Genomic DNA, 26,188 nt, shown 5'->3' with positions numbered 1-26,188 from the left:
TTTCTGCTTTTCATACACTTTTTTCATGAAACAGGGCTGGGCTGTGAATGTGGTCCAGAAAGCTGTCCCACGTCAGTGCATTTTGCTGTTGTGTCAGTTGGATAACTGCTTGGTTACTGACATGTGTTAAGAGTAGAGTATTGAAGTAAATCTGTGTGTAATTTTGGTTCAATTTGATGGACAGGATTTCAAGATATGACCTTGTGAAAAATTATAAGTTTCTTTTTGAGCTCAGTTTAGTTTCATTTTTCATTTCTAGTTCCAACTAGTTCCAACTAGGATTTGTGCTATGATGTTATATCATATAGCAAAATCATATATATAGCGTTAATCAAAAAAATTATAATGCTGTATTTTTCTGGAATCAGGAGTAGATTGAAGCATGTGATGAAGTTGTCTCGTCGTGTTTAAATGAAGAAATAATAAGAAAAGCAAAGACAATAGGCACAGGCATGTGTCTTTGCTTTTCTTATTATTTCTTCTGAAGAAACAGAGATTACTTATTCCTTCGTATAATTCTGTATAGTCTTGATCACCTCAAACGACTATGATGAAAGGAGAAAACAGTCTAGTGAGACTCTAGTCTAGGTTTTTAAATGTTGTGCAGATATGGAACAATACCGACTCGCTGGCAGCACTCAAATCACACACTGACTCCTTCAGTAAATCGATGCCGGCAAAAGGTACCAATGCCAAAGGGTAAAACTAGTGTGTTTTGTCTGTAGTTTAATCAATCGCTTACAGCGTTTATTTCGGGTCGTTGTAGTTTTAATTTTTTGTTATTTTTCACGTTTTTAGAAATGTTTACAAAAATATTAAAAATTAAATAACGCTTTGTTTAACGTGGGATTAGCAACCAGTACACATGTGGCCTGTTCTATTGTATCCCAGAAAGAATGATGTAAAATTTCATAATTTTAAGTAAAGGCAATAGCAGATAATAATAATAGTAGTAGTAATTATAATAATAATCAAACACAAGCAAAATTATATAAATAGGAAACTAATTTTGAAAAAATTCAAATGTGATTTCTTTTGTGTATTAAAAAAACCATTTAAATTATTGTAAACTATTATTTGCAGTGGCACATTTTCCATTCAATTGGACATTGGTAGTGGAATAATTAACGTATAGATGTGTTTTAATAGAGCCCCATGAATAAAATTAAAGTGATTTTTTTAGTGTAGTTTGTTTTGTTTATTGTTATTTGATAAATCGATCTCTTTCCATTGAAGGATAAGCAGTCTGCCTATACATATATTATATTCAGGAAATATCCTGTAGTTCTCAAGAAAATGCAAAAAGATGACTTGAGATGTCCCAATTACAGCTAGGGAGACTTAAAATTTACATTTTTAATGAAAATCTTAAGCGATATCTGTACTATCATGGTACGTGTCATTTTACTATCGGTTGTGCCATTAGTTTGCCTAAGAGATTGTAAATTGACCTTACATGTACAATAGAGTAATCGTTGCCCAAATGGTTTTTTGTAATTGTAACGGTAAAAATTTTTAGGGTGATTTTCTTTTTGTTCAACTTTTGGATCCAGGGACTTATTCGGGCGATATCAAATGTCCAATCCCGTTACACAAAATAAATAGACACGATGGAAGACTTGTAGATATACGATACGCTGTTATGCTCCGGCTTTAATATAATATAATATGATGATACGCAGAAACAATATTCTTGAAGAAGATGGATGCAATTAAGGGGGTACTACACCCCTGTGGTAAATTTGTGACTATTTTTGCATTTTTCTCAAAAAATAATAACACACTGGTAATAAAAGTTGTGTATATTATTGGGGCAAGGAATCCATTTACTACACTGAAATTTCAGTGACTCAAGTCAAGTGGTTCAGTATATATGATAGGAAACGAGGTACATCCTAGCGGTACCTTATTTCTTATCATAAATAACAAGCCGCTTGTCTTGGGTCATTGAAATTCCAGTGTAGTAATTGGATTCCTTGCCCCTATAATATACATAACCTTTGTTACCACTGTGTTATTAGTTTTTGAGAAAAATGCAAAAATAGGCACACATTTATCGAGGGGTGTAGTACCCCCTTAATAATAGTAATAATATGATATGAAGATTAAGTTGTTGATGTTGACCAGTTGGAAGCTAAGATGGAAGATTTGATGTTTATCAGTTGGTGGCTAAGATGGAAGTGAAGTAAATGTATCTAAGACAAGTTCATATGGGGAAAACACTTGAAAACCAACTTAAGTACCATCTCTACAACAGCATAAATAATATCCCTAACAAAGCATTTACTTAATACAAATCTTAACAATACACAACCTGTTAAGGAGATAAAACTTTCTCATGAATAATTCATAAGTACATCACCTACAATCTTAAGCCAAAAGATAAGTGGCAATAATTTACACCACACTTAAGTTTTTAGGATAACAATACACACTCATATAAAAGGAATAAATTGCTAAAATGCTCTTAAAACTTCTATGAATGGAAGACAATAAACAATGAAGACATAACTATTTGAAGTACTCATAAACTTGAGAATCAAAGGATGCAGCGTGTTCATGATCAATGCATGAGGTGAATGACCTTTTCAAATTAAAGATAAACCATGATTTATTAAAAACAGTTTTAAAGACAATAATGATTACGATGGAAAATAACTTAACTTGATGATGATTATGATCGATTAATTACAGTCATACAACAGATAGAAATATAATTTGATATGAAACCAAAAACCTACATTAATTAAGAATGATACAATCAAAATAAACAAAATAATAAACATGGTAAAGAAGAATAAACCTTAAGTACTAACATTTCAAACCCTACCCTTATTATTAAAACCAACCATTCTAGTGCCGGTTACATAATCATTGGGCCTTGACCTAAATCTGTAGTAAGTTTATCCACAGATTATACAAAATAATACAAGGAACCTTCTATAATCCGTGGTTTACCCACTTTGTGAGATATTTGGAATGTGCGATGCAAATACGGTCAAAGAAATTTGTTTATGTATTGTTTATCAGTATCTATTCACAATTTATTACATTGCTTTTTGAAGCAAGCTCTGAATCGATCTGGCGGTATATCGTGATCCCAGTAACCTTTTCTTATCATATTTGCCGCCATTTTGGCTACTTCGTAACCCAATCTAGCCCCCACGCCATTTCCACCAATCGCAATGCCAATATCTGGACTAACCATGTCGATATACGGCAGGCCAGTTGTAGTATCAGTTTCTACACATGTGTCTATTTGCGTAGACAGCGGCTGGATTTCTGGAAAAAAAAGTAACAGCAGAATCAGTTAAATTATGAGAAGTGGCTGTGCAAGTCAATACGACTTTCGTCAAATCTCAAAGTGGATGTATTATGTGACTTCTCCATGCTCATGGCAGCCACAACTGTAACGGGGTGTTTTTGCAATGTGTGAATGGGCCAAGGGTGTTCATGTGGTGGTCAAATACGTTTTCATATCGAGTAAATATCAATGGTTACCTCAGGTCATATATTGGGTTTTTTTGCAGACATCCAGAACTTTGAAAGTTCATTTAGTGTATTGCTTGCTTGGAACCACAGATTGGTTCGGAGATTTAAAAAGACTTTATATTGAATAGCGATAGTATTCTTAGTGATAACTTCTATTGGACATTGTTTCATATTCAACCATTATTGATCACCTGGGAAAAGACTCTTGACTTGCTTGGCCAATCTTTCTGTCATCTCAGCATTCCCTTTACTCCGATACCAAGTGACAACTTCCTCATGGCTTGCAATATATTCCATATCTCCATGGCCGATTTTTAAATAGGTCTTCCCTGAAATAAAATTACATGCGAAAATATTATGCGATTTTTTTCTGAATCGTATCAGTTATAATGGTTTAGTTGATTAATTTTCACGAATATTATGAACTTATGATATTTATTTGTAAATTTGTAGATATAATACCTTGGTATGAATACATCTACGATATATACAGGGTGTCCCAAAAGTCTCGATACCTTTTTAAACCTTTGTATCTTTAAGAAGAAATGGTATACAAAAAATTTGAAAACATATTTGGAAAGAAGACACTTGGGCAATTTTGTTGGTACCAAACTTGCCCCCTTTTGTGCCTCCCACTAAAAAATAATGTTAGATGAATGTATAGGCACATAACGAGTAGTACCATACAGCAGTCATTCCTTTTCTGAACATTCACAGATCTTCTTGGGCTTGCTGATACAGCATGTCTTACTTTATCAATGTTTCGTGTATCGCCTTGTCTTCCTACGTCCATAGCGCACTGAATCACGTACTGATCCTGTCTTAAAGAATTTGTTGACAGTGTTTTTATGCAGCATTTTGATGGTGTTCGAGCATGTCCAGTGAGTTGATAATGTTCGTTGAACTTGTTTTGAGTAAGTTTGACCGATTTCGTTTCGGCATAAAACCAAAGAATGTGAATTTGTTGTTGAATATTGTAAGTCATGTTGATACAACGCCATTTATCACTTATTCGTGCATACAAAATGTCAGCACTGTGCAAAAACAAACCGCTTGAATGCGCTTGAATGGAATGGGGGGGGGTAGCAGAGCAAAACACTGGTTTCAACAGGACGGTGCGACTCCACACACAGCCAAAGTGACTCTCCAATGGCTTGAAAATCATTTCCATGAGAAGATCATGTTCCTCAAAACTGATCAAACTTGGCCACCTCATTCTCCGGATTTAAGTCAACCTGATTTTTTTATGTGGGGTTATCTCAAAGACCGAGTGTATAGCACAAAACCTCGCAGCATACACGACTTGAAGGAAAACATAAAGAGTGAGATAAGAAAACTTGAAAGAGACACTTGTAGAAGCGCCATTCAGTACTTCACCGTCAGAGTACGCGAGTGTGCGAATTTATATGATGGACATCTTGAACATATTCCGAATAGACTACTTGCAAAACAAAAAAAAGTCCAAACTACGGAAGAACAAAATAAAAATAATGTGAAGTTGTTGGGAATAGTGCTTCAATTTGACAATGTTCCTGGTGATTTGTTCCCATTAACCATTTTTGCATATGCACTATATTCATGCATAATGTCTTCTGACTTAGCATGAAAAGGGGAGCTTCAATGTGACAATTCAGTAATGATAGGGTATCAACTCAATCAAAACATTATAAAATCCTTGAGATAAGAAAAATTACTTTACCAAGTCACTTTGTTATAAGATTGTGAGCAAATGCAGAAGAGGGTGTTAATTTGACAATTCGTTTGCATTTAATTGAGTGTTTTTGTTTCTCCGGTTGAAAGAACAATTTTCCAATATGATAAACATTTGCTCGTATCTTCATACTACAACATGCAAATATTCGCACGTTCGGTACCAAAAAAATTGCCCAAATGTCCTCTTTCTAAATATGTTTTCATATTTTCTGTATACTATTTCTTCTTAAAGATACAATGGTTTAAAAAGGTATCGAGACTTTTGGGATAAAGGTAATTCAAAGGCAAATCCTTCATGTAATAATATTGATACAAATTCCAGCAAATACAGGTACTTTCCGTAAGAATGTCATTATTATATTTTATTCACACCCGTTTGCAGTTTAGTCATTAATGACATACCGTAAAACCCCGTCCACAAGCATATATAGTGTTTTTTTATAAAAGCTTAATTAATTCGAAGCAAGCGTTAATATACCAATACAATTGATCGGTCTTAAAATAATACTTGCTTGTATATGCTTGGATCCGTAATTTATTTGCTCAAACTCCATAATGGCGACTGGATTAATGTAGCTTTCATCAGAAGCACACTATATGCTTGTAGACGGGGTTTTACGGTATTGCATAAATCGTGGTTCTATATGCAGTGATCACAATTTTAATGATATTCTCTTTTGGTATTTTAAGTGTATTATTAAAATGTTATTTTGTTTGTTCAGTTAACTTAATTTTGAGGGAGGGGTTGTTGTTTAATTAGGGAACATTGTCAGCCTGCTACGATATAGTCATTTGTTTGAATAAAGTACAAAATAGTGTTCAAGAATGCATTTAAACATTATATCCACCAATCTGAACCAGAAATAATTAGGGTGATAACGTAACTGATGCATGCTTTTGTACTGCACTCTCAAAATTACGAAAAATTAATGCTAATTATCGTAGCAGGTGACGATATGCTACATCAATACCATCCATGGATATTTTAAATTTCACTTGACCATTGCTACGAGCCCCCCCCCTCAATATTTCTTTTAATTTTTTCTTACCATCAGGATAAATAACAGGTGGGCAAGCATATATGTCTAATCGCGGGGTTACTGGATCTGGAGCTAATGATACCAGTGTAGGCATGTTACGTAACATCTGGATATCTCCATCCCTTAACTCTACTCTCAATGTTTGCGATGGCATGTATTTCAGGTCAGGCTGTAGATGCTGTGGTAAGAGTCGTTTGAAATTAGTAAACACTCCCGTACATAGAAGTACCTTACGTGATTGTATAAGTTGACCATCTTCCAAAAGTATTTGGAAACCTTTTCCATGTCCTGGAAGGTATTTTTCGTTGATTTGTTCCACGATGCTGTCCAAAATATGACATCCTTGTAATCTTGCAGCTGTTTTCTGTGCTAGTACAAGCTTTCTCGGGTTGACCATTCCGCTTTTTGATTGTTGCAGGATACATTCGTTACTTGACCCGATGTCAATATAAGGGTACAGCTGTCTAATCTGATCTCGATTTTGTGAAAGGTGATTCAAACCTAGTAACTCTGATGTACTCTTTGCACTGGATATGTACCTGCTTCCTGCAGGACCAAAGTAGATACTGGCTCGTTCGGTAAAGAATTGGATACCTAGGTAGGAAGAATTTAGCAAATTTGACAAAACATCGAGGATATATTGCAACATTTAATGACGTAATACATCACCACAAGTTTATTCATAGTTTGCTTATGATGATAGTTTGCCCAAAACCTTACAATTGAAAGTGATACAATTATTATTTTGTAGACACGTATTATTATTACCATACGAATATTTTTATGTATACTTGTATTTGAAGCACCATAAATCCTGAACATAGGTAGTAACGTACTGATTGAAAATGTTATGTTATAGATGGTGGCCTTACATACGAGTTACGCTTATATGGTAAGGTGGCAACTACTAATACTCATATAGTACTTGAAGTCACATAATCGAGTTTAGACCGAGTTTTTTTGCGTATAGCCTATTTGTTCTTTTATGAGGATAGATCGTATACAAGTACAAGTTGCAACACTGCCCCAAATCCAGTTTTTAAAACTGGTTAAGTTGCACTGTACAGATACAGACCGCATGCAATCAGTCAAAGTCTCAGCATCACCCGATGGGGCCGATTGTTCCATGCAATGCGACAGCCGAAACTGCTACGCGATTATCATGATTACCGCGTATTTTCACGGTCTATCGCATAATCGCAAAAGCACGCAACGCTCTATCGCGTATACGCGAAGGCACGCAACGCTGGCGTGATTGTTAGACACGGCACGATCGAACAATCGGCCCTCATGATATGCGAGAACTCACATCATACAATCATACAACGGGGACTTTGACTGGTCTGTATTAGCTTTGCTCCAAAGCCAACCTATTTTCCATCCAATTGAAAGAAAAAATGAAAAAACCATGCCATATGCCCTCTGACACTACAGCCTGTCTCAAAAAAAATTGTGCAAGTGAAAAGCGCCCTCTGTGACAAGTAGAAAATACCGTTGTGACATAATGTTTACATCAACGTCAAGGGCATAGTCTTAGCTCTCAAATGCCGTTTAGTCTGTTCAATTTGCTTGTTTTAATCTTGAGATATGCTTACTTAACAACGAAAGGGTAAAATCACAATTGTGCCACTTTTACTAGGGAAGACGGCTGTACATGTAAATCAATGATAGCATCAAGTTTATCAAGAGTTCCTTCGTGAAATCAAAAGAATGCATCAATTACACAACAATACATAATTGTTTTTAATGTTTTATCATGATAAAGGTATAATGGTTCTCTTTTTCCACTTACGACAAATTAAACGATAAATAAATATGTCACATTCTGCTGTAAAATTAAATACATCTGCATGTCAATGATTTTACCATGGTATACTGTTCTCATTTGTCATTCAAGACATGTTAAAAGACAAACAAATATTGCACACTTATAGGTTAATGAACTTTGACAAGTTCATGAAATTAGACAAATTAATGAAATTAGACAAAATAATGCACGCGCGCTGGTGTTGATGCGTCTAATGCGAAGGGGGAGTGCATTAGGCGCATCAACGTCAGCTATCATTGATTTACATGTACCAGCCCTATTCCCTAGTAAAAGTGGCACAATTGTGATTTTACCCTTTCGTTGTTAACTAAACATATCTCGAGATTAAAAAGAGTAAATTGAACAGAACAAACGGTATTTGAGAGCTAAGACTGTGCCCTTGACGTTGATGTAAGCATTATGTCACAACGGTATTTTCTAATTGCCAAAGAGGGCGCTTTTCACTTGCACAATATTTTTTGAGACAGGCTGTATAGTAAAGACCGGCTGTCCGCTGGCGCGTCGGTCACTGGACTTTCGCGGTTGGTGTGTTGGGTAGACCAATATCTCAGGTAGACAGTGATCTGTAAGTGGTCCTACTTTCGGTCACTGGACTTTCGCGGTTGGTGTGTTGGGTAGACCAATATCTCAGGTAGACAGTGATCTGTAAGTGGTCCTACTTTACTTGTTGGTGACTTGCCTACATGTATAGTGAAGCTTGCCTTCGGCAAGCTCTGTACAAATACATGTACTGCTGGGTGATGCATGGGAGTGGTATTAATTTCTTTTTACAGAATGGATTGGCCTATATACATTTTCTTTACTAATACTAGTCACTTGCTTGGGTTTATTTTACTTGGGGATCTCTGGATCTTCTAAGGTACTGCGAGGGCTCTGATCAAGAGCTAGTCTGTATCTCTCTCGTCTTTGCATTTACCTGTTGTCGCCTGCAATTGTTGAAGTCCTTCATAAGTTCTCATGGCTATTTCACCATCTAAGGGATCTATGGTATTTTGTCGTGTAATACGAGCTTCATCGTAGTACGAACCATAAATAGTTCTAGTAGAAAATTCCTAATATTAAAGAGACAATAATTATTTCATTTACATTTACAATATCGACTCTAGATATTTACAGGGTTGAATTTAGTGCTGTTAATTGACCCGTGTAATTAGACATTGGAATAGAAAACTCACCAAGGATTCTTTCAATGCAATTTTCTATTGTCAGTAAAAAAAAAGGATTCTTTCAATGCAATTTTCTATTGTCAGTAAAATACCTGTATAGACATTGCACTACACGGCCAACTAGATTTTTATTACTGCTGACACCAGAGATATACACCGGTATAGATTGATGTGCACATTATGATAGTTTGTTTTTCCAGATCCATGTTTTTTTAGATTGAAATTTCATTTTGCTACATATTTAAGCTATTCCATTATTATGTAATAAATTGACCGAATCCATTTCTTTCAAATGTTTTAGAAATCAATATTATTTAAACATGCTTGATGATTCCTTGTATCATGTTGTATAGTGGAGTTAGAAATAAAAAGAGGGCTAGTTGACTTACCTTAAATGTGGGTTCATTTGGACCTATTAAACACACTTTAATGCCAGGAGCCACAGACAAATGATAAGCTGCTGCTGATCCCCATAGCCCTGCTCCAACAATACTTATATCATAAAAGCAATCGGCCATTTTAGAATATCACAAACCGAAGTCAGTGGTAATGCTGCACATAAAGCAACGGGTAAACAGGACGCGGTTCAATCAACATGTATACATGTACCTCTTACCGGACCTCTTACGAATGTCACCACGAAGTGTTTACATCTATTTATAGTTATATAAAATGACAATGAAAGCGTTAGAGTAGGTCTATATAACCATGATTACTAGCGATTTAACAATCATCGCAAAATTTGATGTCAGTGATATCTGCCCCTGGATTCGCTCTGTTTACCATGTTTACATTAAGCTCAAAGGTGTCCTTAAATGCGTACTATACGGTTTATCTCGTATAGGGCACACACCACTAAACACACGTTCATTGAAATACACGTGAAAATACAAAAAAAGTAATTTTGTTTTTCTACTCCATGTAACAACATATTTAATATTTTCTTTGAAACAAGTTAGGGGTGTTGCAATAATTATGTGTACCCCCAGGGTGGTGAATTCTCATAATGGTCTGCTAAAAATCGCTTGCCCCCCCCTTTGGCCGTGCCAAAAAATCTTTGCCCCCCTTTCGACGTGCCAAAAACCTTTGCCCCCCCCGACGTGCCAAAAATCTTTGCCCCCCCTTACACATACAAGATTTTGGGGAACCCGAATTTAAAACCTTAAATTGTCTTATCATATAATGCGAGCGCAGCGAGCAGGAAATTTTGCCGTTTGATATTTGAACGTGTTCCTAACGTTTTCCTACGCCTTTTTAGGGCGTAATATAAAATGGTACCCAAAATATCTGTGCCAAAAATTGCTTGCCCCCCCCTTTCGACCTGCCAAAAAATTTGACCTGCCAAAAATGCCCTTTTGGCCTGCCAAAAATTCTTTGCCCCCCTATAATTCACCACCCCGGGGGTACACATAATTATTGCACCACCCCTTAAGACAAACTTGAGAGATACGTAGCGCCCGGGGCAATTAAGAAACAAAATTGGCGCCCCACCCGAGAATATCTTAGACGCGGGGTGTATTTTAATAATAAGACATTATGAAATTGCAATCATGGCCATGGATGCCCAGTTGCGTATATTTCTTTTTGACATTGGGGGATGGGGTTGGAAAAATTTTCTTGAAGTAGAGTGATACCTGCACTTTTTGGCGACCAAGTTTATTGTAGAAATGCGCTGGAAGCCAAGAAAATTTTTGCCATTTTGAAGCTAGTGACTGATGAAATATGGTGCAAAAGTGGAATAAGTACCCAATTTTGGGCCTAAAATAGCCAAATATAAGGTTAATTTCGTCAGGTCTCAACATTGGGGGATGATACGCCCCCCCCCCCACGGAGCCTATCACCTATCGATTCAGCACACTTTCTGGACAAATTTGTAATGTGAGCTGAGCTCCTATTCTATCGTTTTTATGAAAACAACCAATATCTCTAAATTCGGTTCCCTCGGGACGCCGATATATTTCGCATAGGCAATTTTTTACCGGAATATTAAGGGTTTCACCAAATGCAGGATTTAGTGTAGTGCACCCTGTGTCCCAATAAAGATTATTGCATGCTTCCGTACACAAATATTATACACAAGTGCGCGGGCGATTACGTGTCATTTTTCTTCATTTTTGATATTCACTGAGGTATGTAGAGTGTGGCCTTCAACACCACAGCAGTATACGCATGGATTTAAGAAATCAGGATGTCACAATAGATAATTAGCATGTGTCCAATTCATATGTAAATAGCGTATTGTTATTTAAATGATGGTCTGACCTTGCTAGATGGCGTTAATAATGTCTACAGACAGAGCTTGACTCGAATTCTATGTTGGGTTAAAGCACATATATAAATATGTGGTTAAAGTACCCTCTCTGGTTGGGTTAAATGCCCAATTAAATACCTGTTGTAAAAACTGGTTAAAACCAATGTAACCATTCAAATTATTGTGTGTAAACTTCAAGTTTGTACGTGACTTTTTAGCATCTAAAGTGCCAAGCTCGGGTGGAATCTAGCTAAATCTAGTACTGTCAAATTCTGCTGAATCACCCCGTCTGAATGATAGAATTCTATTTCTATTAACAAAATATTGAATTCTACCAGATAGATGTACAGTATAGCACGATTTATAGTTAACACAGTCAGTGTACTTTCATTTTGGAATTAATTAAGTCCATTTTGTTTTAAAAAGTAAATTCACATTGTGTGGCAAATATGATTTTGAATGTCCAAACCATTATCATTTTAAAAGGAGCACCCCTCTTAGGCTATATGATTAGGGTTTGGTTAGGAATTGATTTAGAATTAGGGTTTGCCTGTTAGGGGTATGTTAGGGTTAGGGTTGGGATTAGGGTCAGTTCAGCCTCCCCAAAAGGAGAGTTTTATTTTTTTATTTCATTGTAAATATAGGCCACCGGCCCTTTTCACATCTATAAAATCAATGATTACAATATTTACCAATTTTAGAAACACATACAAACAAAGTCAGTCATTTTTTTCAATACTGTATCTGGTAAGCAGTGCATAATGGCAGTATGGAGCAAGTTCTTTTAAAGTGTGTTCATTTGATGAAGTCATAAAACGAATGAAATTTGCCATTGTTGGCCTCGAGTCCAAACAGGAGGGGAATATTTTGCTCTAAGATCATCGAAGAAGCTGCATTTTAGGAGAAAGTGCAATTCATCTTCAACTTCTTCTTCGTCGCATAAAAAACAAACACATTCATCATAAGGCAAATTTTCTCTCCGTCCTGTCTCGACTCGAAGGCAATGACTAGAACATCGTAATCTTGCCACGGCAGTTATGAATCGATTATCATTAAATACATCAAGATAGTGTTCAGAAATGCGCATGTTCTTGATTCCCGATATAGAATAAGACGACCATTTGATGAAACCTCTGCCACCCAGTCTTGATGAGAGATGTCAGAAAGGGTTAGGTTAGGGTTAGGATTAGGGTTCGGATTAGGGCTAGAGGTACGGTTTATAGTGTTATGGCCCAGGTCTAGGGTTTAGGGTTATAGGGTACCGTATGGGAGGACTGGGGTCTGCAATTACCTCGGATAAAATACAGTTGTTGTTTTTTAACAAAAATTGATGTGGGGGGGTGTGTGTTGGGAGTTGTGTGTGTAATTCAAACAGTATGTAGTTGATTTCTAATGGCGTGTCTGGGCTTTTTCCCGAGAGAGGAGGGCAATAAAAAAACCCAATGAGCATTATTTTGGCCCGATTTTACTGGGAAAATTTCATACTATTTGAAGTGAGAGTTGTCCATTGCGGGCGAAGCACGGAAAAATTTGCATTTTTACGTGTTGGTGTATCTGCGTCTTTTTCACTTTCTTCATCCTTCTACTTCCAGGCAGGGGCGTAGCCAGTTTTCTTGGTCAGGGGGCAAAATAAAATTTGTGGGGCACAGACGAAACAAATTGCAGTTGCATCATACAATACATAGAGACTGTATGTCTTCGAGCTTCCCGCGCGCGTAGCGAAAAAAAAATGGTATTTTACACTATTTTCGCCCATTGTCCGGATAAAAAAGGGCTTTATTGTTACAATGTGTGCGCGTAGCGCGGAAAATTTTGTATTTTACACTATTTTGGCCCTGAATTTTGCTAGAAAAAAGGGCTCCTGGCCCTTTTCTTTTCCTTTGCCCTCCTGATTTTCTCTTTTCATTTTTTTGTCAGAGGGGCACTTTTTCTTTCATTTTTTTTGTCAGGGGGCACTCTGCCCCCCTGCCCTAACACCCCCCCCCTGCTGGCTACACTACTGCTTTCAGGGACAACTGCACGTATTGTTCACACAAAACGTGTTATACTATTTTAGCCCCCAATCAATGTGAAAAATGAAGGTATAATACCGAACGGGGGGGGCCGCCGGTTCGCTATCTCTGAGGACCGCTATGTCTAAGATTCGCTATCTCTAAAGTTCGCTATCACTAATTACAAAAAAGGTCCACTATACCTAAGGTTCGATATCACTAATTTGGAATAAGGCTCGGTATTTCTAAGGTTCCATATCACTAATTTTTAAAAAGGTTCGCTATCACTAAAATATAAATAAATTTCACACCAGTCCCCAATTAACGTCCACGTATGACAGATATCGATATTGAGGTGAAGGGGAAGGGATCTTCACTGAGGAAAGGGAACAGGGGGTTATAGGTGGGGAGAGGCGTAAGTAAGAGGTATGGGTTGTGCTTACTGGGGACAATAAAATAATTCATAATCAAAACATCTCCATCATCATACATCGTTTATGTTTCAAACAAACAAACAAGCAAACAAAAAGTTTTATGACGCTTATATTTCCAGCACCCCTGCCGGGCCAGTCCTGTGAATTGATATCCGAGCCATATTTTTATTCAAAATAAACACAACCAGATATGTGTCCGATATTTGCGTAGCACAATCAATTAAGCTATTATATAGATGAGTTGACCTCAATGTTTATCAACAAAGGCAAGGGACTGGTATATCGATATGCTTGAGTGAACCCCATGCAAGCACTACACGGTTCAATAGCCTTAGTGTGATGTAGTGGGAATTTTAAAAAACACGAGCCCTGAACAAAATATGATGCCCGCGCATATGCTTCTATAGGCAAAAACCAATGGAAATTGTGGTGATGCGTGCGCATACTGCCAGGCATTGACGTCAGAAGTCAACTCATCTATAGACGAATCCAACGAGGCAAGTGATGGTCAGAATTTCGTGGGCCATGACTGGGTCCCCGGCGCATCAAACTGGTGTTGTGACTGCCCAATTGGGTGGATTAAAGCCGATTGAAAATCGATGTTATGTTGTATTGTGTTGTAAACTTTCATCATTCTATTGTCTACGTGTAACACGGGTGATGAAATGCAGTTTAAAATCCCCGCCAAGGACGCATCATTTCATTATTTAGGTGGGATATACCCGACATAGACCCAGCTATGACTGCCATTGAGGTATAGCTATGCGTGAATTTGGATTCGTCTATACTTATTGTCTTCTCTACATTAAAGTTTAATTTATTACACTATCATCGAGCGAAAAGCGGTTGGTATTTGACCAATGAGGTAGTAGTGCTTAAATTTTCTCAACGCAACAAAAAGCGATCTACTCAGCTATGTAGTATAAATTTTTTGGTTTCTGAACAAAAGAGAAAACAAAACTTATAATTTGAAATGAGGGACTGACTCCTTCAATAAATCGATGCCTGCAAAAGGTACCAATGCCAACAGGTAAAACTAGTGTGTTTTATCTGTAGTTTAATGACTCTAGTCAATCGCTTACAGCGTTTATTTCGGGTCGTTATTTTTCACGTCTCTAGAAATGTTTAAAATATTAAAAATATAATAATAAAAATAATAATAATAATAATAACAATAATAATAATAATAATAATAATAATACAGTCATGGGCAAAAGTTTGGAATATTTTTATTTTTTTGCATTGTCCAGATTTCTTACCATCAATGACCTGTCAGCCAAGCAAATGGATCACGGGTGTCTGGCAAGGTATTAGATACCATTCCATACCACACAATACGTAATGTAGGACAATGGCTTCTTATGCCTGACCAATGAACCATCGGGCATCCTTTTCGCAGTTATTTTAGCGATATGATTCATAAGATTACAAATTGCATCACCGTGTGAAGAAACCAGCTTTACTTTGTTGCATCTGTCTTTTGTATAATCGTGGGGTGCGAGTTGAGTGCAGATTAATACGCCCACGTCATTGCTACAAACAGCTGGATATTGGTGTCCATTTAGGAATTACATAAGGTGCCGTTTCTAAAATCTTAAAGAGATGTCGAGAGACCGGTACGAGACACCTAGACCAAGGTCTGGTCGGCCCCGAAAGACAGTCGCCAGGGAAGACCGATATCTCCTGAGGCTTTGCCGCAATGGCCGCACGAAGCCTGTATCTCGGCTAAGAACAGAATGGCTGAGGTCCATAAACGCCCCTGTTACCAGGAAACTTGTGAACAATAGACTGGTTAGTGCAGATTTTCGCGCTAGACGACCAATAAGAAAGCCCATACTTCAGCATAGACATCGGCATGCGCACTTGCGTTGGTCCTAGATTCATACGAATTTGACAGTAGGCCACTGGCGTAATCATGGCAATGTGATCTTCAATGACGAGGCCCGGTTCCTCCTTTACAGACAAGATTGCCGAATGAAGGTTCTAAGACAGGTTGGTCAATCCCTGCTTGAGGATTGTATCCTGCCTAGAGTCCATGGAGATGGTGGTGGAATCACAGCATGGGGAGTACTTCACAGTAGGTCAAAATCACACCTCTTCATGTAAAAGGGACACATGAACCAGGACCAGGCTTTGACCCCCGATATGAACCCTATAGAGACCTTTTGGGTAGAAGTATCCCCTAGGTTAGATAACATGGACACCCAACCAATCACCCTGCAGGAACGTAGACACGTCCTCATTGCTTGCTGGCGAGATATGCTACAAGGAGCCTTGGCAAACCTGGTCGAAGGAATGTCACGTCGCGAACATGACCTTGAGATGGCAAGGGATAGACAGACCAAATATTGAGTTTTGTTTTTCTAATGCAAGAGATTTGTCTGAACATGTCACAGTGTGAGTTAAGTTTTTGTTTAAACAATTAGATTTTCTAGTGTCTTTAATCTCATTTTGTGACACAAAGAGACCGCCAAAAACTGATGCGATGTGTGATCCTTCCATTAAAATGCGCTTCCTCAGGTAATTCTTTGTTTAATTGACAAACTGTGTGATGTAAACATCAAAGGACATTTGTATCTCTCAATTAAATTCAACTGAGTACTACTCCAGAACAATAAACCTGTCCCTAATATGATTGAAAACTGCATTTGATACAAAAATTTGATACAAACTTTTGTCCATGACTGTAATAATAATAATAATAATAATAACAAAAGCAAGATTACACAAATAGGAAACTAATTTTGAAAAAAAAAATGTGATTTCCTTTGTCAAAATTATATTCTTTGATATTATATGAAAAACCCTTTAAATTATTGTTAACTAATGTTTGCAGTAGCAGCACATTGTTCCATTCAATCGCACATTGGTATGGGAATAATTAACATATAGATGTGTTAATATAGCCTAAGGAATAAAATTAACGTGATTTTTTTAACTGTTTTGTTTTTTGTCATGTGACAAATTCGATATCTTTCAATTGAATGATAAGCATCCTGCCTATACGTATACCGCAAAGATTCGCCTAATGGTGCACTTGGGATCCTTTGCCTTGGGGTCAATTTCATGTGCAAATCGAGAGCTCCCTCCTCTGAAATCCAAACAAGTATCAAGGTTCGGTGTCATTATTTTGCTGGTGGGAATTTTAAGGGCGATGCAAAAAGATGACCTGCGATGTTCCAAATACATCTAGCAGTGTACTTATATTTATAAATTCGCTTTTATAAATACGCACGTGCCATAACAGCTTATAGAAAGTAAGTCTCGAAGTGACCTTCTACATAGCGAGTGGTTTTTCTATACATTTGAATGCAAAGCCGGAACAACATGAGACTGAATGCTGTGCAGCAAAATTGTCTATTTTGTTCAACTTTGTGATTATATTGTAAACGTTTCCGTCGTTGAATATTTTTTTCCGTCGTCAAATACTTTCAAAATGGTGTTTTTTATAACATATTACAAATTCGGAATTGCAAAATGTGTAATAATTTTGCAATTCAATTAATACTTAAATTTAATGATATTCATCTACAGAGTCAATGCATGAGGATTTGGTCACGCTTTTTGGTCGTGGCCATGGGTCACGTGCGTATTTATAAATGCGCATTTATAAATATAACCGAAGTACACTGTCTTGGGAGACTTTACATTTACTTTTTTAATCAAAGTCTTCAGCAATCTGTACTATCATTATACTCTCGGTTATACTTCGTTACTTTGCCTAAAGATATTTTCAATGTATCTTACATGTACAATTGCGTCATCGTTGCCCAAATGGCTTTTTGTAACCATTGGGCCTTGACCTAAATCTGTTGTAAGTTTACTCACTTTTGGAAATCTTTGGAATGTGCGATGTAATTACGGTCAAAGAAGATAGCATGACTTGTTTCTTTGACACATCCTTTGTTTACTTGTTTACTTGTTTACTTGTTTTTCGTGGTTTTTTTGTTTGTTTTTGATTTTGTTTTTGTTTTGTTGTTTGTTTTTTACATATCTGACTATGCATGATTGTATATCAGTATCTATTCACAATTTATTACACTGCTTTTTGAAGCGAGCTCTGAATCGATCTGGTGGTATATCATGATCCCAGTAACCTTTTCTTATCATATTTGCCGCCATTTTGGCTACTTCGTAACCCAATCTAGCCCCTACGCCATTTCCACCAATCGCAATGCCAATATCTGGACTAACCATGTCGATATACGGCAGGCCAGTTGTAGTATCAGTTTCTACACACGTGTCTATTTGCGTAGACAGCGGCTGGATTTCTGAAAAAAATGTAACAGATCAGACGCATTGAAATTATGAGAAGTGGCTGTGTGAGTCAATACGACTTTCGTTAAATCTCAAAGTGGATGCATTATGTGACTGTTATGCCCAACTTCTCTCTGCTTATGGCAGCCACAACTGAAGGCTGTAACGGGGTGTTTGCAATGTGTGAAAGGGCCAAGGGTGTTCATATGGTGGTCAAATACGTTTTCATATCGAGTAAATATCAATGGATACTTCAGGTCACATATTATTTTTTTGTTTTTTGTTTTTTGTTTTTTTGTAGACATCCATAAATTTGAAAGTTCATTTTAGTGTATTGCTTGTTTGGAACCACAGATTGGTTGGGAGATTTAAAAAGACTATATTGAATAGCGATAGCATTTTTAGTGATAACTTCTATTGGACATTGTTTCACATTAAGCTATTATTGTTCACCTGGGAAAAGACTCTTGACTTGCTTGGCCAATCTTTCTGTCATCTCAGGATTCCCTTTACTCCGGTACCACGTGACAACTTCCTCATGGCTTGCAATATATTCCATATCTCCATGGCCGATTTTTAAATAGGTCTTCCCTGAAATAAAATGACATACTGTCATTCAAAAAGTTCCACCTCCATCAGCACATCTCTGTTAACTTGTGTGCCAGGTAATTAAAATTGCCCATGATTATACTCTGAAATATTGGCTACAGAATAAAAGTTTGTTTGGGTATGTAAGTTAAAGTGAATACAGATTTGGTACGTCGGAAACGGTCTGAAAAGAAAGGTTAACTTTGATTTAAAAGATAAAATGATTAAATTGCTCTATTTCTGTTCAAATAATTTAAGCAATATCTAATGCTCGGAGATAGTACAGTTTTACTGGGTATCGTGTCTTTTGCACAACAAAACCAACACATGTTCAGAAGGTTGTTGACTTCGATCGGGTGAGCACTTGTTGAATCAAGTCGTATTTATTGGTTCATAAGTTAAAATCAAATAAGCCGTATGCACATTTTTGTATTTTGTAAATATATAACAGGGTTATTAACAAACTGTTCATCTCATTTCCACGTCAAAATGCATCCTTTGTTTAAAATAACGACGTAATTATGAATTACCCTTAAACGTGGTTTAGTCGAAATCTGGCAAATTTTACTAACATTTGAATACATGAATTCAAAACCCACTCAAGTCCATGGGAAGTGATTTTGAGAAAAAAACCTGTGTATCATTTTAATTCCTTCAGTTACATTTACCTGGTCAATATGGCAAGTTGTGCATGCAAATGGGTAGGTTAAACTGTATTAGGTATGACGATTAGCATTTCAGGGACATCGTGGGGTTCATTTTAAATGCTGGATTCGGGTGGTTTTTTGAATCATATACAAAGACAATAATGTTGGAATGAGATTACCACTAGTAAGATAATACAAAATAAAGCACACAGTTATGTATAATGGTTATTTTGTTATGTTATGTGATGTTGATTTATTTTGTTAATTTCATTTGATTTCAGGGAGAGGCTAACTTTCAGACCTTTTTGGTCTTCCAGCCTTTTCCTCCATATGTACCGTGTTTATATAATATTTTTTTATGTAATGTCTTTGATTTTTATGGAAATAAAATATGAATGAATGAATAAAATATGAATGAAAAATGAATGAACATTTGGTAATGTTGATAAGCATTCTGCCATGTATAAACCACACACTTTCCTTGATTAAACCCATTTTTTTTTCAAAAGTCACTCTCCAGCAATGAACGTGTTACAAGTGGACTTTTATACATACTGGATTTCAATCAATGTGTTACAAGACTCAAATCATGGACTTGGGTGGTTCTTTCATACATGCTATTTTTCACATGCTCAGAGGATGAATTTGAGTTGTTCTTTCATTCATAGAACAGGCCTATGTATTGCAACAGTGCTTAACTCAATTTGACCAAAGTATGGACTTGGGTGTTCATATATTCATCTGTGTGTCTGTTGAACCCTTCGATTTGTCTTTCTCATAAAACATGTTTTATTTGAAGTCCCAAGTGTGATAAGCCCTGAAAATTTAAGTTGATTATTTATCTCTGTTTACAAAATTAAGAGAAATTTCATGAGACATTTTGGAAAATCCCTCTCATGCATCAAGTTGATCAAAACAAATTGAATCATATCTAATTTTGGATTGTTGGAAAGTCCCCTGCTCTCTTTAATGTGCAGTGTACATTGCACCATTAGGGGGATCCCTGGTAATATAAAGTGGTTATGACATCATGGGGAATACCCAAAGGAAGTGTTGTAATATGACATAATTGTCTATTAATATATCATGGGGTTTTTGAGGAGTATAAAGGTGAAGGCAACTGAGTTTGGTCTTTGCAGAATATCATGAGCGTTTGTAAACTTTCTACGTGTTGAACATCGTTGTGTTCAAAGAGAGATACATTTGAACCAGTTTATATAGCCAATAAAGTGCTATTTTAATACAGCAACGAAGGTGATTTTGAGTCTGGTTTATAAACAAACACATATGTCAATAAAGTGGAGCAGTGCAGAAAGAAGCAAGTTTCCTGGAGGAGTTAAGTGTTTGGAGATCTGCGCAAGGAATTAAGTGTTTGGAGAAAGCGGCACCATTTTTATACGCAAAGAATTGTAAATCCAAGTGTACAGTGGACTTCGCTGAACAGTGATTTTCGCAGGACAAGTGATTAAGGATATAAGCCTATATATTATCTGTCCAGAACATTGCAATAGAACTCTATGATCACCAAGAAGAAGACTGCTGGTTAAGTACTGATTAGTTAAAACTGTGCTTGTGTGATTATATTGCATATGCAATAATTGTTGACACGTACCAATAATATTTTAATTTCAATTAAAGACTTAGATTTTGTTAACTAAATCAAACATTTTTTTGTGTGCATTCGTGTGAATTTGGGTGATTTTGGCCTTGAGTCATTGCGGCTCGTAACACAAGGCACGTCTGGGAGCTCAAATAGGAACAACATATTTATCCTGAATATTAAAGCAGTTGGACAACCGCATCTTAAAAACATTTTCATAGGGAGTATCCATAGCTACAATATGGTTCTTACTAAACTTTTGGCTTCACTTTGTAACTGTTTCTGACGTACCAAATCTGTATTCGCTTTAATCAACATATCTAAACATTTTCATCAAGTAATTTTTATATTATGGCCTGGAGTATAATCATAGGTAATTTCAATATCCTGGCCTGTAAAATATCAGAGATGTGATGATGGAACTAGAACTTTTTGGATAACCCTCGTATTACGCGAATTTATATCAGTTAAACTGGTTTAGTTCATTGGTTTCACGAATTATGAATTGATGATATTTGTTTGTAAATTCGTAGGGATAAACATCTTATCTACGATATTTATTTGTTATAAAAGCAATTCCAAAGGCATATCCTTTATGCAATAATATTTGATACAAATTCCAGCAAATACCGCTATTTTCCGTAAGATCATAATTTTAATGATACCCTCTTTTGCATTTTAAATGCATTATTAAAATATGTTTTTGTTTGATTAAGGTTACCAACTGTTTTAAACTGTTGTGATTTGGTAGTTCACTGCATCTTGCGAATGGTAGTGAGCTTTGGTAAAAATGACATTCATCATTTTATAGCGAGTGTGTAGAAGAATTCAAATATCACATATATAGGTCATGTGTAGGTCATGTGGTTCTTAAGTTATGTTTTAAGCGGGCTGAAACAACAACACTTTTGTAAAACGCACATAACTCATTAACATCAATAAATCAAGCAAGTTTTCAAAGTATATGATTTGTATAATGAAATTTTTCAAAACACCAAGGTCTAATTTTTTAATAATATATTGATTTAGATAATGAAAATCGATATTTTGGCTGCTTCGACCAAAAATAACGCGTCTACCCTTAATTAACTTCATTATCAGGGAGGTGGTTGTGGTTTTATTATGGAGTAATACAACGCCATCCATTGATATTTTAAAGTTCACTTGACCATTGTTACGAGCCCCCTCAATATCTCTTTGGATTTTTAATTTCTTCTTACCATCAGGATAAATAACCGGTGGGCATGCATAGATGTCTGATCGCGCGGTTACTGGCTCTGGAGTTAATGACGAAATTGTAGGCATGTTTCGTAACATCTGGACATCTTCATCCCTTAACTCTACTCTCAATGTTTGCGATTGCATGTATTTCAGGTCAGGCTGCAGATGCTGCGGTAAGAGTCGTTTGAAATTAGTAAACACTCCCGTACATAGAAGTACCTTCCGTGATTGTATAATTTGACCATCTTCCAATATCATTTGGAGACTCTTTCCTTGTCCTGGAAGGTATTTTTCGTTGATTTGTTCCACGATGCTGTCCAAAATATGACATCCTTGTAATCTTGCAGCTGTTTTCTGTGCTAGTACAAGCTTTCTCGGGTTGACCATTCCGCTTTTTGATTGTTGGATGATACATTCGTTACTTGACCCGATGTCAAGATAAGGGTACATTTGTCTAATTTGATCGCGATTTTGTGAAAGGTAATTCAAACCTAGTAACTCTGATGTACTCTTTGCACTGGCTATGTACCTGCTTCCTGCAGGACCAAAGTAGACACTGGCTCGTTCGGTAAAGAATTGGATACCTATTCAATTAAATATACAAAGGAATATTTGACAAAACATTGAAAAAGAAAATATTACAAAATTTCATGACATAATTATTCTTTTTCTGCATCATAACATGTTGGATTCTTATGTTATGATTGTTATTGTTATGATTAGGACTTTGCTAGTTTGCTCTTGACCCATGATGAAAGATATATTTTTTATTTTCACTTGCATTAGAAGCGCCATAAATTAGTAACATAATGAATGCAAATCATTGATGTTGGCCTTATATAATTATGAGTTTGGTCAAAGCCGTTTTTGTCTTTTGCAAGGACAAGTGAAGGTCTTAATTCAACACTGTCCCAATCCAGTTTTAGAGATGAGAGTTTGGAATTTTCAACGGGCTAAAATATACATACGAGTAAGAGGACAGAGTTCTTGAAACCAGTTTATAAATAATTATGTCTCAAATGTGCAACTTAAAAGTTGAATTGTCTTCTTTATCTTCTTTAAATTTACCTGTTTTCGCCTGCAATTGTTGAAGTCCTTCATAAGTTCTCATGGCTATTTCACCATCTAAGGGATCTATGGTGTTTTGTCGTGTAATACGAGCTTCATCGTAGTACGAACCATAAATAGTTCTAGTAGAAAATTCCTAATATCAAAAAGAAAATATTTCATTTACATTTATAATATGTACTCCAGATATTTACAAATTGACCCGCGTAATTAGACAACTCACCAAAGAATAGAAAACTCACCAATAGAAAACTCACCAAAAATTATTTCAATTTATCTTTCAATACCTGTAGAGCACTACACTACCAACCAGATTTCTATTACTACTGACACTAGAGGTACACTGCTGCCTAGTTAATTCGCGGCTACACTAGAGTACCAGTCCAGTACCAAACCAGTACCAGTTTGTGTACTGTACTTGTGATTTCGATGTGTGTATGTACTCTAGAGTCCCGCGCAGGTACTCTAGAGTACCAATAAAGTAGCAGGACAGCAGTGCACCTCAGGAGCACTGCAGCAATAGGAATTTAGTAGTGTAATTTTGGCTGCATACATTCAAATTAGCTGCTAATGACAGCACGTGGACTGAGCTCACATCAATAAGATGAACACTCATCTGTACTTAGAAACCTTATACCTCGCAAGGTGCAAAGGGAATAGGCAAACGTAAGGTAATAATATTATGAGAGTTAATTCCATGTGATTTCCTATCTTATTATATTGTCAGATGAGAGGTTTCAAATATTTCATTCAGACCAAGCTAATCGCTTGCGAAAGATAAAAACATTGCATTACAAAAACAGCACCTAATTTCTTATTGCCATTTGACTTACTATACGTGTACCTATGGAAAAGTTTAATTTTAAATTATTGAACTTTTATACAGCTAATCTACATGTATGTAGACAGACGGGTGCACCGCTCAGTCCGACATGCCGCTAGTCCGACACGCCTATAGTCCGACACGCCGCTAGTCCGACTACACAAATTCCCTATACTTATGGGTGCGTTAGTCCGAAAATGAAAAACACTGCGCTAGTCCGAAAAAAGCATGCGCAAGTCCAAAAATGAAAACCACTTCAACAGTCCGACACGCCGCTAGTCCGAATAGGAAACACTTTTTCAGGCCGACACGCCGCTAGTCCGAATCCGAAATACACTGCGCTAGTCCGAATCTGGAAATTACATCTTCAGTCCGACACTGCGCTAGTCCGAAACTTAATTAAATGTATATACTATTATGTCATTTCTCAGTTTAAGCTTAGTGAGTTAGTCAATTGTTTTGGTGCTGCTGATGTGACATTATATGTTAGATATAATTTTTATATCAGCCATATGCAATTTATTGATATATGTGGTAATAAACTGAAATAATAGACAAAATTTTTTGGGTTAATTAACATAATAGAATTGTATTTAGAAATAAAAAGGGCTAGTTGACTTACCTCAAATGTGGGTTCATTTGGACCTATTAAACACACTTTAATGCCAGGAGCCACAGACAAATGATAAGCTGCAGCTGATCCCCATAGCCCTGCTCCAACAATACTTATATCATAAAGGCAATCGGCCATTTTAGAATATCACAAACCGAAGTCAGTGGTAATGCTGTACATACAGAATCCAATAAACAGCACGCGCTTCAGTCAACATGTATACATGTAGTACTTAGTATACATGTACCTCTTATGAATGTCAACACGATGAGTTTACATCTATTTATATATAAACGGCGATGGAAGCGTTAGAGTAGCGATGATTACTATACATATTGTATTAAATATTGTACGTGAGAACTACATATGGCTGCCTATAGCTATTAGCGATTATTTTTAGTTAATAATAGCAAGCGATTTAGCGATCATCGCAAAATTTGATGTTAGTGAAATCTGCATATCTGCCCCTGGATTCGCTGAGTTTACATTAAGTTCAAAGGTCGATCAAAGTATCATTAAAGCGGCCCAGGGCATACCATTGTACCGGTGTATTCAAATAAAAATAACTGGATGTTTTATTATTTTTATATCTCCAAAGGTACACAAATAATATTATATTATGAACATAATTATAGTTATACATCACAATTTCTTTATTTTTTTGTTGTCTACATAGTTGGATTCGCTTCACATTAGGAACGCTACAGACCAGCCTTTATTTATTGTTATGCATGGTAGTGCTGAATGTAGACTATGCGATAGTCGAATTTTGATAAATAAAAATATGTTATTATTAATCATGATGAACGCATCCTGTTGGAACTCAAAATTATGCTGATGTGTATTATGATTAATAGTAAAATGGTCATAAAGAGTTTATATAATTAGTGACAGTAAAAGTAAAGTATACTTATGTTATTGAATGCAACATAAATAATCTTGCATAATGGCTCACTTTAAGACTGAACAATTCTGATTTTGTAATCTACCAGTTTATTGATCGCGAAAGCCCGAGTAAAAAATCCAAAGTAAGAAGTCCACTTGGGAAGCTAACAAACAGAGGGAGTAAGATCAGATGTGACAATCTATCAATTGCACACAAATTAATACAAATCAGAGTTTTATGCTTAAATGTAATAGCCAGAGTATGCAAAATAGGCAAGTGGACTACAGAGAAGTCTATGCTAAAAGTCGATCGATACATGTTGAAATCCCAACACAGAGATACACCTTTTACTTTGAAATGAATTTTCTTGGTCAAATAAAAAAAGGTGTTTTTATTTTACTTTTTTCAGTAATGTCAGATAAAACTATATAATAGTGCTTTGATTGTTTAATATTCATTTTTTTTTAAATACTTTCTCTTTTAGTGTAAATATTCGTTATTTTTTACAGGCCTGAATTTCTCCAGTGAGCTTTTGTTGGTGTTAAATTTTAGCATTATTATTAAACTACC

The 26,188-nt window shown here is 36.2% G+C and overlaps 2 protein-coding genes across 3 annotated transcripts; both read right to left on the bottom strand.

Moving 5' to 3' along the window:
- Positions 1-2,868: 2,868 nt before the first annotated feature.
- On the bottom strand, positions 2,869-10,081 carry LOC140158498 (peroxisomal sarcosine oxidase-like). 2 transcript variants are annotated; one of them, XM_072181595.1, is made up of 5 exons: positions 9,629-10,081; positions 8,990-9,125; positions 6,255-6,839; positions 3,684-3,821; positions 2,869-3,282 (listed from the first exon to the last, which is right to left on the bottom strand). In XM_072181595.1, exons 1-5 carry the CDS (start codon positions 9,755-9,757, stop codon positions 3,038-3,040), a joined length of 1,233 nt encoding a protein of 410 aa, XP_072037696.1. In that variant the 5' UTR covers positions 9,758-10,081; the 3' UTR covers positions 2,869-3,037. The 2 variants fall into 2 exon arrangements, with proteins under 2 accessions (XP_072037696.1, XP_072037698.1); XM_072181597.1 differs by having other exon boundaries at positions 6,480-6,839.
- A 7,546-nt stretch (positions 10,082-17,627) lies between these two features.
- LOC140158497 (peroxisomal sarcosine oxidase-like) lies at positions 17,628-25,184 on the bottom strand. The gene is made up of 5 exons (XM_072181594.1): positions 24,742-25,184; positions 23,297-23,432; positions 22,228-22,812; positions 18,626-18,763; positions 17,628-18,186 (listed from the first exon to the last, which is right to left on the bottom strand). The coding sequence occupies exons 1-5, from the start codon at positions 24,868-24,870 to the stop codon at positions 17,942-17,944; spliced, it is 1,233 nt and encodes a 410-aa protein (XP_072037695.1). The 5' UTR covers positions 24,871-25,184; the 3' UTR covers positions 17,628-17,941.
- Between the last annotated feature and the right edge of the window lie 1,004 nt (positions 25,185-26,188).

Source organism: Amphiura filiformis, chromosome 8 (genome assembly GCF_039555335.1).
Source record: "Amphiura filiformis chromosome 8, Afil_fr2py, whole genome shotgun sequence".
NCBI lineage: Eukaryota > Metazoa > Echinodermata > Ophiuroidea > Amphilepidida > Amphiuridae > Amphiura > Amphiura filiformis.
The sequence above is the reverse complement of the archived record's forward strand: the minus strand, read 5'-3'. Positions and strand labels throughout refer to the sequence as shown.

Excerpts from the sequence above, each read along its gene's own strand:
- LOC140158498 (XM_072181595.1), bottom strand. The coding sequence starts at position 9,757 with ATGGCCGATTGCTTTTATGATATAAGTATTGTTGGAGCAGGGCTATGG. Across the intron at positions 9,126-9,628 it reads CAAATGAACCCACATTTAAG|GAATTTTCTACTAGAACTAT; the intron begins GTAAGTCAACTA and ends CTTTAATATTAG. Across the intron at positions 6,840-8,989 it reads ACAATTGCAGGCGACAACAG|GTATCCAATTCTTTACCGAA; the intron begins GTAAATGCAAAG and ends CTTCCTACCTAG.
- LOC140158497 (XM_072181594.1), bottom strand. The coding sequence starts at position 24,870 with ATGGCCGATTGCCTTTATGATATAAGTATTGTTGGAGCAGGGCTATGG. Across the intron at positions 23,433-24,741 it reads CAAATGAACCCACATTTGAG|GAATTTTCTACTAGAACTAT; the intron begins GTAAGTCAACTA and ends TTTTGATATTAG. Across the intron at positions 22,813-23,296 it reads ACAATTGCAGGCGAAAACAG|GTATCCAATTCTTTACCGAA; the intron begins GTAAATTTAAAG and ends TTAATTGAATAG.